The sequence below is a fragment of the Corvus cornix genome, chromosome 1, assembly GCF_000738735.6.
Source record: "Corvus cornix cornix isolate S_Up_H32 chromosome 1, ASM73873v5, whole genome shotgun sequence".
Classification (NCBI taxonomy): Eukaryota; Metazoa; Chordata; class Aves; order Passeriformes; family Corvidae; genus Corvus; species Corvus cornix.
The window spans coordinates 92,525,062-92,537,847 of NC_046332.1; the positions used below are offsets into that span (position 1 = coordinate 92,525,062).

At 36.4% G+C, this 12,786-nt stretch overlaps 1 protein-coding gene across 3 annotated transcripts in view; it reads left to right on the plus strand.

Moving 5' to 3' along the window:
- Positions 1 to 12,786, plus strand: part of TUBGCP3 (tubulin gamma complex associated protein 3) — a 56,806-nt gene that overhangs the window by 23,301 nt on the left and 20,719 nt on the right. For all 3 annotated transcript variants that reach the window (XM_039549865.1, XM_039549859.1, XM_010394331.4), the window contains exons 7-10: positions 831 to 949; positions 4,135 to 4,260; positions 7,713 to 7,781; positions 11,421 to 11,553. In XM_039549865.1, the coding sequence (XP_039405799.1) occupies positions 831 to 949; positions 4,135 to 4,260; positions 7,713 to 7,781; positions 11,421 to 11,553 (447 nt within the window). The remainder of the gene's footprint in view (positions 1 to 830; positions 950 to 4,134; positions 4,261 to 7,712; positions 7,782 to 11,420; positions 11,554 to 12,786) is intronic.

Sequence of the window (12,786 nt, forward strand, 5' to 3'; positions counted from 1 at the left end):
GTTGTTGTTAAAATTGTTTAACTCTTGAAATCTTAAATGAAGTTACAAAAGCGCATGGTGATGGTTTGCCCAGAAAAAGTGGGGATAGTTTCAATGGCCTGCACAGTGCCTTTTTTGATCTTATGTTTCCTTTAAATCCATAAATATCTTACATCTCTAACACAGTCTAACCTCTAACTAGAGATAGAAAACAGAAGCAAACTGTATTCTACAATAGCAAAGGCTTTACTAAATCAAAGATGTACTTATCTTCAGACAGTGTTTATGCTTAAATGTTTTCCAGCTCCGTGACTAATATGCAGTCTAATTTGATCAGTCTTCTCACTGAGCAGTGGCATATGTAATTGAAAGCCATTATGAAACAAACAGCTCTTCCTTCTGGATTAACTGTCCTTTTCCTAGGTGAATGTAGAAGAGGTTATTCTGTAAGTCTACAGTCTAATTAAACAACTTCATCTCTTTGTTCAAAGAAAGATAAAGTTGCTGTGGTGCTTGCCTCAGAACTTGCACTGGTGTTGGATCAGGAGAGATAACAAGTTTAAGAACTGGCTGATGTGTTGGTTAAAATAGGGCATGCCTTGTGCCATACAAGCTGATTGCTCTGAGAGAACCACAGGTAGCATTAGAGGCAGGTAAAGGCAATCTTGGGCTTTCCTGTCAGATTAAGAGGACCTAAAACACTTCTTTGTGGGTTACAAGCACAGGCTTTATAGTTGTTATAGTTTGGGGTTTTTTTGGCTGTTCTAAATAGTTCTTCAAAGTTGTAATCAAAACTAATTTTCTCAACAAATCTAAATACTTGTTTTGTTTTTGATTTTTTTCTTTTCCAGGTTCTGTTGAAATAACAGAAGCAAATCTTGTAAGAGATGTTTTATATGTCTTCCAGGGAATAGATGGCAAAACCATCAAAATGTGCAATTCTGAAAATTGCTACAAAGTGGAAGGAAAGGTACTGTATGGTGACTTGTATTTCATATGTGTGCAGAGAAGTATATAGGGGGAAAAATAGCCATGAGAAACATGTAAAAAAGTTAAAATATTATTACAAGTCTTTATTCCCTCTACCAGCCTTTTTTTTTCCTTTGTGCTGGTGTTGGTTGGTTGGTTTTATTTGTTTTGTTTTTGTGAGCTCTTTTGTTAATACAACAGAGTAGTTTCAACAGTAGTAGTTGAAAATCAATTGGGTAAATTAGATGCCAGAAAGAAACTGTAACATTTCACAAGATATGAATAGCCTCCCAACTCCTAATCCAGTAGAAGGATTCATAAGTTACGGCTTTGAGGACTTCTGTCAACATTTCCCCTCTCCAGTGTATAAGAATTAATATAAAGCAGATGCAGGCATTTGACTACGTTATTATTGAATTAAGTTTAACAGCTTGAGATGTGGAATGAATGCTAGCCACTTGATGTTATGGGCCTGATTACAATTATAAGTGATCAGATGCAGATTACCTGAGAAAGGAAGGACTGGTGGTAGAACTGAAGAAAGGCCTCATGTAAATTTGAATGAAGACATCAAATAGGGGACAAAAGAATAGGAGAGATGCCTGAGAGACTTTGCTTTAAGGTGGTGAGATGTTAAACCTATTTGCAATTCAAAAAAACCCTAGAGTGAGATTGGGTCAGCTGAACGAAGAAAAAAAAGTGGCTCTAGTTGCTTTAGCATCTTCATATTCCGTATTTAGACAGTACAGCTTCAGTGTTCAGTTTCTGCTAATTGGTTTTCATATTCTTGCTCAGATGGAAAGACGATGCTTTCAATTTTTACTTCTATTAAAAACTTTCTATGACAGTATTACATAGTCCTTAAATGGTGGGGAAATTACTTTTGGTCCATTTCATGTGCCAAGAGCATGGTAGACAGGTCTTAATGTTGGTACCTGAGTTAATTTCCTTTTTTCCTTCATAATAGTTGCAAAAAGTGAGATGTATAGTTGTTCACCATTACTTTACAATGACATTTACAGCTGCTTCATGGAGGGAAAAATGAAAAACTCAACTCTTGTTAAATAAGTTAAATCTTATTAATTAACAGATTCTTAATAAACATCTACCTGTAGATGATGCAAAGTTTATAATTCCTCAACACCTTCACTGAGTTAATTATATTTCATATGTAAATTTATATCTGGCAAAAGAAGGGTAGCATAATATATTTTTCTAGAGGAATGTGAAGAAAACTTAGTTAGCGATTACAAAATTGGCAATGGATTTCATTGTTTTTCTGTGTAGCTTTCATATCCAATAGGCTGGTTTGAGGTCAGAAGCTGTTTTACTTGGAACTTGTAATTCAAGGAGTTTAATTACTGACCACAAGCCAGCTGAATAATCTTTGCCTGAGAACTTTGTCTTCAGTTATTTTAGTGAGGTCAGTTGTCTTCCATTCTTCCTTATTGGCACTTGGACTGAGCTACCGGACCCAGTGAAGATGAGATTGACTCACCAGAGCTGCAGCTGGAACCACTTCTGACAAACAAGGAGGACCAAGATCATACCTCCTTTAGCTGTATTGACTGCACATTAGGCAAAATAGTAGTCAAAGCATGTAGTTCTTCCTCAGCTTACAAAGAAAATCTCATTATACACAGTCTGGGCTGTTGGGTTTTTTTTCCAGAAAGAAACACACTTTGTAAGGTGCTATTCTTGCTGAAATGTTTCCTAATCTTAGTGTTAATATTAGGTCTGGTGGTGACATTCAGCACTGTAAAAGATAGCAGCCTCTGATTTGATCTAAGACATACAAATGTAATAACACCAAGCCAATTTTGCTTGTTCCTCATTTAATTCCAGTGGATGTGTGTTGTGCTCAGTGTTTGCCAAGTACTCTGCACTTGCAGAATTCTAAATAGTTCTTATGTCATCTCTTTGGGTTTTAGCTGCGGGCAGGGTTTCTGTGTCCAATTATGCTTGTTTGGGCTGGAATTTACCCTACAGAAGTTGTTCAAGAAGTTAAAGCTGTACCTCTGTGGGTAAACAAGAGGGCTAGGGACTGAACTCTGGTCTTACAAGCAAATGCTGCAGCCTGGTTCAAGCCCACACTGGTGTGGCTAACACACTCTGACACTAATTGTTATCTTGGAGAATGCCTGTACTGTTAACTAAAAGGTTTAATGAATGAGATTGATTTCTAGTTCTTTGGCAGCTTAACTTCTTACAATACTTCCTTGCTTTAGTTTCGACTGTTCCAAGCTGGCTGTCAACGGTAAAATTGTCTGTAGGGGTGGGATAGGTCCAGTTGCTGTGGGTAAGTGTTAGTGTCTGCCTCTTGGTCTATTTTATCAGTCAGATTGTTTGGGGTTTTTTATTCAATGAAATTTTGAATACTTGATTATAGTGTTCTTGAGTAATATGGTGAAATGTGGTGGAAGAATATCTCAAGTAGGAGCAGTGTCTTATCTGTTGGTAATTTAGAGGAAGAAATGCACATTTCATTCAGATGAAAATAGTGGTAGCTAAATAGAGTGTTGAGACTAAGGTGGGCTTGCAAGGTGAGTGAGATACTAGAAGAAAACCAGAAACACGCTAGAAGAGTTCAGAAGGATATATGATTAAATAACTTATAAAAGCTGGACTTAAACTTGGAAGTTGGGTTCTGCAACTTTGTTCCTGATGCCTAGTCAGGCATTGGGTCATTTATTTTCTATTAAAGGTTTCTTTCACATGTAACAATAACTGATTATTTTGTCAAAGCTTTTTCATTAGTTTCATTCATTAACACCTCTGCTAGAACTCTCATATTTTCAGTCTTGCTGGTTGTCAGGATAAGATAAAGTCTGATTCTACAACACTAAACTGCAGATCTCTTCCTTTCTTCTGAAGACCATTTTGTTGCTGCCATAGTTGCCTAATGTAAAAAGTGTATGAATACTATTACAATAAGATTTCTGAAAGTGAAGGTCTCAGAGTTGCCAGTAGTTTGGTGCTGCTGCCTTTTCAACACGTGTGTACAAATTCAATGCTAATTACATGGTTGTCTGCTTTTTTTTGCACTATCTGTGCTGTAGAATGTAAAATGATTGTTTCTTTATCTGGCTTTTTTTTTTATGAGGCAGAGGGACCTTTGTGAAGAAACCAGTATTGGCATGACAGATTTGACTTAATTGCAAACTGTTGTTTCTGTTTACTTTATAGGTGAGCTTGTCCAAATCTCTCCGAGATACTACAAGTAGACTTGCAGAGTTGGGGTGGCTACATAATAAAATAAGAAAATATACAGACCAGAGGAGTTTGGATCGTGCATTTGGACTTGTCGGACAGGTGAGTCAGCTAAAAAAAAGTTCTAACTACAATATTTGGTCTTGTTTTGCTAAGAAACTTCTTAGTAAATGCAGTGCTAGAGTGGTGCATAAACTTTGGAGCTTGGATCATTCATCATCTGATTTACTCCTTTTGTGGATGCTGCATTTGATATGGGTCATAGTCAGAAGGCAAGGAAGAGGCATTGGCTCTTGCTGGTCTTAAGGATTTGCCCCTGTAATTAGTAGCTGGAAACTCTCATAAATTCCTTTTCCTAATTTTTTTTTTTTTTAATAATATTTTAAAATTATTCATGCATGTTCATAAACAAAAACATTTCTTAAATGGGATGGTGCTATCCCTGAGTTAATTAATGACCAATTCAGTTGTTAGTGACGTGTGCAGGAGACATTCTTGTCAGCTATTGTTGATGTTCATGTGTTAGTACTGCACTAGCTTACATAAAATGCAAATAGTCCATTATCTTCTGCCCTCTTTTGAATACAGCATCAAAAGAATATTAATTTTTGTTTTTATAGGTTTCATCATCATGATTTATAGTCTACAGTAACTTCACTGCTGCTGTAATACCCAAAACCACATTTACTGCTAAGACATTCCCGTTTCCTCTCACTTGCTCCCTCTGTAAAACTGGATATTATCCCTTCTGAGTCGACAGAAATGTTATCCTTGCCTCTAGCCATAACATCCTACCTAATCTGCCAAGAAATTGAAGTGCTTCTCCCTTCAATCTAATTTTTCTTAAGAGGTCAGTAGAGACACTGTAGTGCTTCCTACTTTTCTAATGTTTTATTCTGTTCCATTCTGTCTCTTATTCTAAGTAACCTTTCCAGTTACATATAAGTAATTATTTTTCTACTGATCCAATGCTGATTTCCATGCTTTGTATGGTAGTGCTACTGTGTATGCATTTTCTTTGGACTCTCCCCTTTATATCTGGGTAAAATTTGGTTCTTTATCTAGCAGCTTCCTGCTTGTGCTTATTTTTACTATCTCTGGCTTTAATCTTCAAGTTTACAATAAGGGGAGAACTTTAATTCTTCAGTGAATTTAAATGTGCAGTATCTTGGTTTCTGTATGCAGGTTTCAGATCCTGTGCAGAAGGCTGTGCAGTTAAGTTACCTGAATCTGCATAGCTCTAGTGCTGCTAATCTTGCTTGAGGCAAGCACTTGTGTATATTTCTAGGACATAAGCGTTCAAATAAAAACTTATATTCCACTCTTGCTGTCAGTATCTGGGCACAGAGTATGCCTTCATGCTCTTCATAGCTTTTATAGCTGAGAATTTCAGGTGCTGCACACTGTGCATTAAGGAATTTAGCACAAGAATATATGTTGTGTTATAAAGCGTCTTTTGCCTAATGTTCTAAAAGATTGATTGTGTAAACCCCTGTTTAAATCAGGTGTAGAATAAGATGTCTGTCACCTCTTTTGTTATGATTCTGGTGACTGTTTTTACCACACAAAATGTCAGGTATTAACATTAGAAGTAGAGATATAACAATATATTACACTTTTTTCTGACTTTGCTGATTAATATCTAAGTTCTGATTTGTCCTCAGAAAATAAAAAGAATAATTGGCAGTTAATTATAATTTGCCTTGTTCTTTGGCATTTTGCCCATTTAGATCCAGTTGAGCCAGTGGGCATTTTAACTTTTTTCTGTTTACTTCCTCAATTCTCTTTTGCTGCAGACCAAATCAGAATTCTAGGATAATGTCCAGTTTTTCTGTATCAGTTTGGGAAGCAAAAGTCTCTGGTTTGTGATGCAGGAATTGGTACTGGATGTAAACTTTAATTTGTAAAGCTTCTCTGAAAAATTGGTGACCAGTTGGATCCTGGCTACTAAATCATTAAAGTCAATGATTGCTGTTCTCCTTTTTGAGCAAAACAGTGCCTTTGATTGTTTTCTTGGAGGCTCTGCTCTACCCTCTATCTTGGCAAGTGCCACTTTAATAGGTTCAAAAATCTACTGAAGAAGCAAGTGAGAAGAAATGAAAAGTGGAGTTACACATAAAGGGATTTCTTTTTGCCCTTCAGTATCCTCTGGAATAAAATGAATGTCAAATTTCTTTGTAATTTATAGTGTCAAGTTGAAGAAAGGAACCTCCTTTCCCTAAAAAAGATACAATGGCAAGATTAATGACTTTTTTTTCCCTAGGCTGCTTAGCAGGAAAGAAGATTTATTTTCTCCTTGTGCTTCTAGAAATGATTTCTGCCTTTTACATATTCTAATGAATAAATATTTTACTTCAAGTTCTTGGGTTCTTTCTGTGAAGTTTTCCTTATTTTTTCCAAATTCTTTTGACTGTAATTCTAAAAGATCTTGAGGGGAAAGTGCTGGGAAATTTCCCATTAAAAAAAAAAAAATCCATTAAAATAGATATCAAATTCATTAGCTCAGAATTGGTTAGAAAATTTTGAAGAATTTGTGTGTGTGCATGGGAGTATTGTTCCAAGTAACCAAACAAAAAACTTTAGGCACTTTCTGGGGGGTTTAAAAGTCTTTTTAACTTAGTCCCAAATTAATGAGCCATGTTTTTAGTTCTGTTTTGAAAAATGTGTTGCAGGCAATTTTTTAGTCTGTGTGTTAGGTTAAGATCATTACAAAACCAAAGCAAGACCCCCCCCCACCTTAAACTGTAGAAAATATTTATCACTAAACAAATATTATTTCAGGAATTGTTTTTAAAATTTATCTTGAGTTTTAAACAACCTAAAATAGCTGTGCCTAGAATTGTTTTACAAAGAAGGGTTTTTGCTTTAGTTCAGGCCTGAATTAACTTCTGCCCATTTTACAGATTTCTTAAGATATACTTCGTAATGTTCATTTCTTCCATGTCAAGTGAAGAATCATATATAACTCTGACTTGATAAAAGGGCAAAAATTTAGAGTACTTGATCCCGCAGCACTTACTGGGAGTATTTTTTTTTTGAGCATTGTGTTTTCTTGTTCATGTCATATAGTCTATACTGTAAATATAAAAATAATTGCCTAACTTCTGTGTTCTGTTGTTAGAGGCCTTCCTGAAAGGTAAACTCTATTACTTCACTGCATAGTGTATCTTACATGATTATTAAAAAAAAATCTTCAACTGGGTCATGTTATAATTGGTACATCCCTGTGCTAATTATTAATGCCATTGCTGAGATGATACATCTACTTGAAGAGTTACACTTGTCATAGTTTAATCTGTTGATATAGTTAAGACAGCGAGAAACAAGGTCACTTGATAATGTATATATATTTTTGGAAAAGGTGTATGCAGCTCTTAGGGAAGCACTTACATGTTTGGCCATTTCTCTAAGAATTGGCTTTTATGCTGAAACTTGTAGAATGATTGCATTCAGGAATTTTCTGACTATGTTGGAAGTGTGGTGATAGAATCAAATCAGAAAGATTTCTCCTCATTACTTTTCCTTTTTTTTTTTTCTTTCCCCTTCTCTTACAGAGTTTTTGTGCTGCCTTACATCAGGAACTTAAAGAATACTACCGACTTCTGTCTGTTTTACATTCTCAGGTGAGTTAAGTGGTACGTATTCAACTTTACTGTTTTGTTCTACATTATCTAAATAGCTCCTATAAAGGTATACCTACCTATTCTGTTAGAATGTGAAGGATCTACAGCAGTTTCTGTTGACAGTGAAGACAATTCTCTGTAACTTGCATACTTCTTACTCTTTGAATGTATGTGCCCTTGAATCTTTTTCTCTTAGGAATTCATTGGTATTTGATATGTTACATAAGCAAGGAATACAATGTGTATTTCTAAGTCTCTGTCCCTGTTTTGCATCCTGTCAGTTTCATCTTGCATAATATCTTTATCATTCAAATCCCAAACAATGTGACACATCCTTGAGGGGAGAAAAAACCAATCTTTATTTCAAGCAGTGCATGATTCAGCAGCTAGTAATAACAGTTGCAACTTTCTTTTCTGTGTGGGGCAGTTTGTTCATCTTTTTTTGTCCCTTTGTTTTCTGAGAGTAAAGACATCTGTTCTGCAGATGTTTCAGTGTTTTACTATTTTTCTGTAACGTATAGACCAACTCAGTGCTGATAATCTTGCAGTTTGTCCACAAATGTTTGTAGATAAGTGCATCTAGATACTGTATCTAAAATTAAAGTAAAATAAACATTTTTCTTCTGCTTGCCTTTTTTAAAGGGTTTTTAAGGGGTTCATTACTTGTAATGGTGAAAAATTTATTCTGAGAATTGACTTACAGCTAAATTAAACTGCCTTTTAAAAATTCTAACTTCAATAAGATCTTTATAGTTTGTCATAGGCTTTTGTAAATGTTTTCAAAGCATTGTTCTTTTTAACTCACTTGCAGTTCTTGAATATTCTTGACTTTTGGAATGCTTGTTATATATACTTTTTGCTTGTTTTTCCTGGCTATTATCCAGTTGTTCCTTTTGTAGTTACTTCTTGCTCTGTCCAAAATATGTTTTCTCTCTTGGTTTGCTGAAGCTTTAATTTATTCTAACTTCTAAAACTTCTTGACCATGAAAATATTTGACTACTTTGAAATGCAGTTTTGTCTACCTTTCCTGCTCCACCAAACCTTTCAAAAGAAGAGATGAGTACGGTGGGAGGGAAAGCCTGTAAGGAGAAAACGAAAAGAAAGTTCTGGGGTTACTTATTTTCAAACTGCATTTGCCTTTGTGGTGGGTTGACCCTGGGCAGCAGTCAAGCACCCACCCAGCTTCTTGCTCCCCCCTGTCTCTTGAGGAATGGGGAGAAAATAGAAGGAAGACAAAAAGGCAAGTCAATCAAGTTAGTGATGGTTTAGAAGGGAAAGCAAAATCTGTGCGTGCAAGCAAAGCAAAGTAGGGAGTTCATTCACTACTTTCCATCAGCAGGCAGATGTCCAGCTGCTTCTGGCAAGCAGGGTCTCAGGATGCTTAACACTTGCTTGGGAAGAAAAACTCCATCACCACAAATGTTCCTACTTGCTTCTCCTTTCCCTGAGCTTTTTTTTTTCCTGAGAAAGCTCTTTGTCCTCCATAAGCTTGGAAGTGGTTTTCCAGGATTAGTTGCTATCCCAAGGAATGAAGTGAGTCTCACTGATGTGTAGCTCTATGGCTCCTCCTTGAAGAGAGGAGTGATATTTGCTTTCTCAGGGTCGTCAGAAACTGCCTCTAATTGTGGTGTTGCAAAAATAATGGAGAGTGGCCTTGCAGTGACATTGGCCAGCTCCCTCCCTCGACACTTATTGGTGCATCCCATTAGGTCCCACAGACTTAAGCATATCCTGTTTGTTTGGTGACCCTAGCCTGATCCTTTTCTACTCAGTCTTCCATGTTCCAGACTCCTCTTCTTATCTTGACATCTGGTCTACCCAACAGCAAATTTTAGCAAAATACCAAGGCAAAAAGGGCATTAAGTACCTTAGCATTTTCCATTTTTCCTGTCAGCCCTTTCCTAGCATCATTCAGTAGTTAGATACACATTTTTCCCAGTCTTACTGCTGTTCTTGTTGCTCTTCATGTTCCTTGCCAGGTTCATCTTCAGTGTTAGAGTTCATGTGTGCATTGAGCATGTTGATTAATTGCATTTTCATAGCGAACAGTCAATACAGTGTCTGTAATGCTTTGCAGCAGCAGCAGACTGGAGTTTCTGGGGAATCTAGGTCCCTCAGCACCTAACTGAAGGGGGTCCCTGAATCATGTTATGTTTGGATTTTCAGAAGCTCCTGGCAACATTCCTTCCCAAAGGTGTGAAATGAAGGAGATCTAGCAGTGGAGGAGAAATTCTTTTGTGGCTTGCAGGGTGGAAAGGATTGAAAGTCTCACTGCAGAATGGAGAGAAAAACTGTACCTTTCAGCTTCCTGAAAACATGTACAAAATTGACTTGAAATTAAATGTATGCAGCATTCTTAGATTCAGGAGATTGTACAGGCTGCCAGCTTAGGAGTTGTTAACTGCAGTTCCAGAGAGCAGTACAGGCATAGAACAACAAGAATCTTGGTAAAGGGTTCTATACTCTCTTTATAACTTATGATGTCTTCAGAGATTCCCCCGAGCATGTTTCTGCCCTTGAAACAGTAATCCTAAACATAGTGTGTACTATTCCATAAGTGTCTCTGGTCTTTTTCTTGCAGGTTGTTTTCACTTTGCAGCCCATTTAAAAATGCAGTTCCATGATGAAGATGTACCATGTCTTCCCTAAAGCCAAAGGGTGGCTTTTGCTCATGTCTCTTTTACCATTGCTGATTTCCAAAAACACCAAAGAAAAATCCCAAACATGGACCCAGGAGCATTTGGAAGCAAATGAATTTAACTGGCTTTAAGTTAACTTGTGAACTTAATGTGGATGACACTAGTCTTAAATTTAACTAGTGTGTTGCACTTGGCTAAAAAAATGTGCTAGATGGGAAAGCACCGAGTGGGTTGGTTGTCACATATGAGAAACAGCATCTTCCGTAAGAGTTTGTCTGCTTGTACTGCTCTAGGAACTTGCTTCTATATTCTTAAGTTGTGTTCTTGTCCTGGTTATTCCATCTGTACTTGTAAGAGATTTGCATTTGCACCTTGGATGCAAATATTTGGTTGTTATTTTCTATGGTGTTGGAAGATTCATGGTGGTCACATTATGATAGAGTTTTCTTATTGTACCTTTTAAAGTTTGGTGTTTTTCTTTCAATGTAGCAATTCCTTAATCTCACTGTAAGGCAAATTTAAGTTCTGATGGCATCTGGAGGAAGACATTGAATGGGATTCGTCCCATGTTGAACTAAAATAAGCTGCATGTGCAGTAATAAAAAATTTACCTCCTATAGCCTGCCTTTACTTTAGATGTTTTTCTTTACTCTTTTTTGAGTATCTCTTGCTGTCTTTCAGAATCTCTTCTCCTTCCTTTGCTCTTCTCTTTTCGTGACTATTATCTTGCTGTCTTAAACTTTCTTGGTCTTTGTGCTTTGTCTACCTTATTGCGCTTCTGCTTGTCTCTGTTCTTTCACCTGTGCTTAATTCTCTGTTTCCACTAAAAATTGACTCTCAGGTTTTGGCCCAGTGATTTAATGAGAGAATACATAACACAGGGTATTTCAAGTGTATTAGTAAAAATCTGACTTTAGAACAAACTATGAAACCTGAGTTCTGATTCAGTCCTGCTCAGTTGTATTCTTTGATATGTCTTTCTGTTTCTAACTTGATCAGTTGCAACTGGAAGATGATCAGGGCGTGAATTTGGGACTTGAGAGCAGTTTAACACTTCGCCGTCTTCTAGTCTGGACATACGATCCCAAAATAAGGTTAAAGACCCTTGCAGCTCTTGTTGATCACTGTCAAGGTCTGTTTAACATTAATTTAATATTTCTGGGGAAGTTACATACCTTTGAGTAGTTGTGCATGCTAGATATTGATATCAATAATATTAGTGCTTGTTTGGACTTTTTTTTTTAGAAAAATTTAAGTCGGTAATTCAGAGGATTCTCCCTCTTCTGGTTTAAACAAAGCATAACAAATTATAGTGCCATGTTGATACATTCAGACTTCCTACTTTTTTAAAACTAGAATGTGCTCAAAAAATTCAATTTTAAGTATGCACTTTTCATGCTATTTTCAATTACTCAATCATCTTGCAGAGAATGGTACACTGAAAAAACCCTAGTAATATATTATGAAGTGACTGGCTTAGTTTCTTCACTATGTGTGAGTATTATGCAATTTCTCTGTATATGATGGCATAGAAGAATAATTTGCCATTTGTCTGTGGATTCATGTTAAACAACAAAACTTTGCAAATTTGCAAATATCATGTGATTTTGTTGGCAATCCACAAGAAGATGGTGGGGAGAGTAATGTTAGAGTTTACCAGAACTTTGGCTAGTAACTGGCTAAACTGACCAGTAACTGATGCTTTTCCCTGAGGGTGCTTCAGATTTGAGATTGTAGCCCTTTAGAAAGAGCATCTTAGCCAAAAAAACCTGTTTTACCTTGATTATTGGAATTGGTAGCAAATTCTTTAAAAAGTGGGCTTTACTTTTAAGATATTAGTGAAAATTTTGAGTTTTATGGCCTCTGCTGCAAGGAAGCTGTAAGCTGTGGAGTATAGCAGCAAAATCAAATATTCTATCTGTTTTTTAACTTTTTTTTTCGACAGCCTCTTACTTTTCAATTGCAAGAAGACAGGAGATGTTACCTAATGGAGCTATGGGGGCAACTATAATCAAGAAACAGGAAAGCTGTGTTTGTGTGCATATGTGCGCACAGAATATAAGTGTCAAGAACAGGAGAGAAAGAAAACATTCTAAGGCTCCTTTAATGCTTCTCTGGAAGCATAACATCAACCTCTGTGTGTGATCTGATGTGTGATGATCTTGAAATTTGCATTCCTCTAAGCTACCATAAAGTAGACAGAGAACTCTGCTTTTAATGCTTTAGTAAGATTAGTAATTCATGCCTTAAAACCTAGGAATTCCCTGTTAGCAGTAAAAAAATCTACTTTTGCTACATTTTAGAATTGCTGTTTAGCAAGCTCATTGTGACACAAGGATAGCTAAAATCAATAGCTGCTAAATTG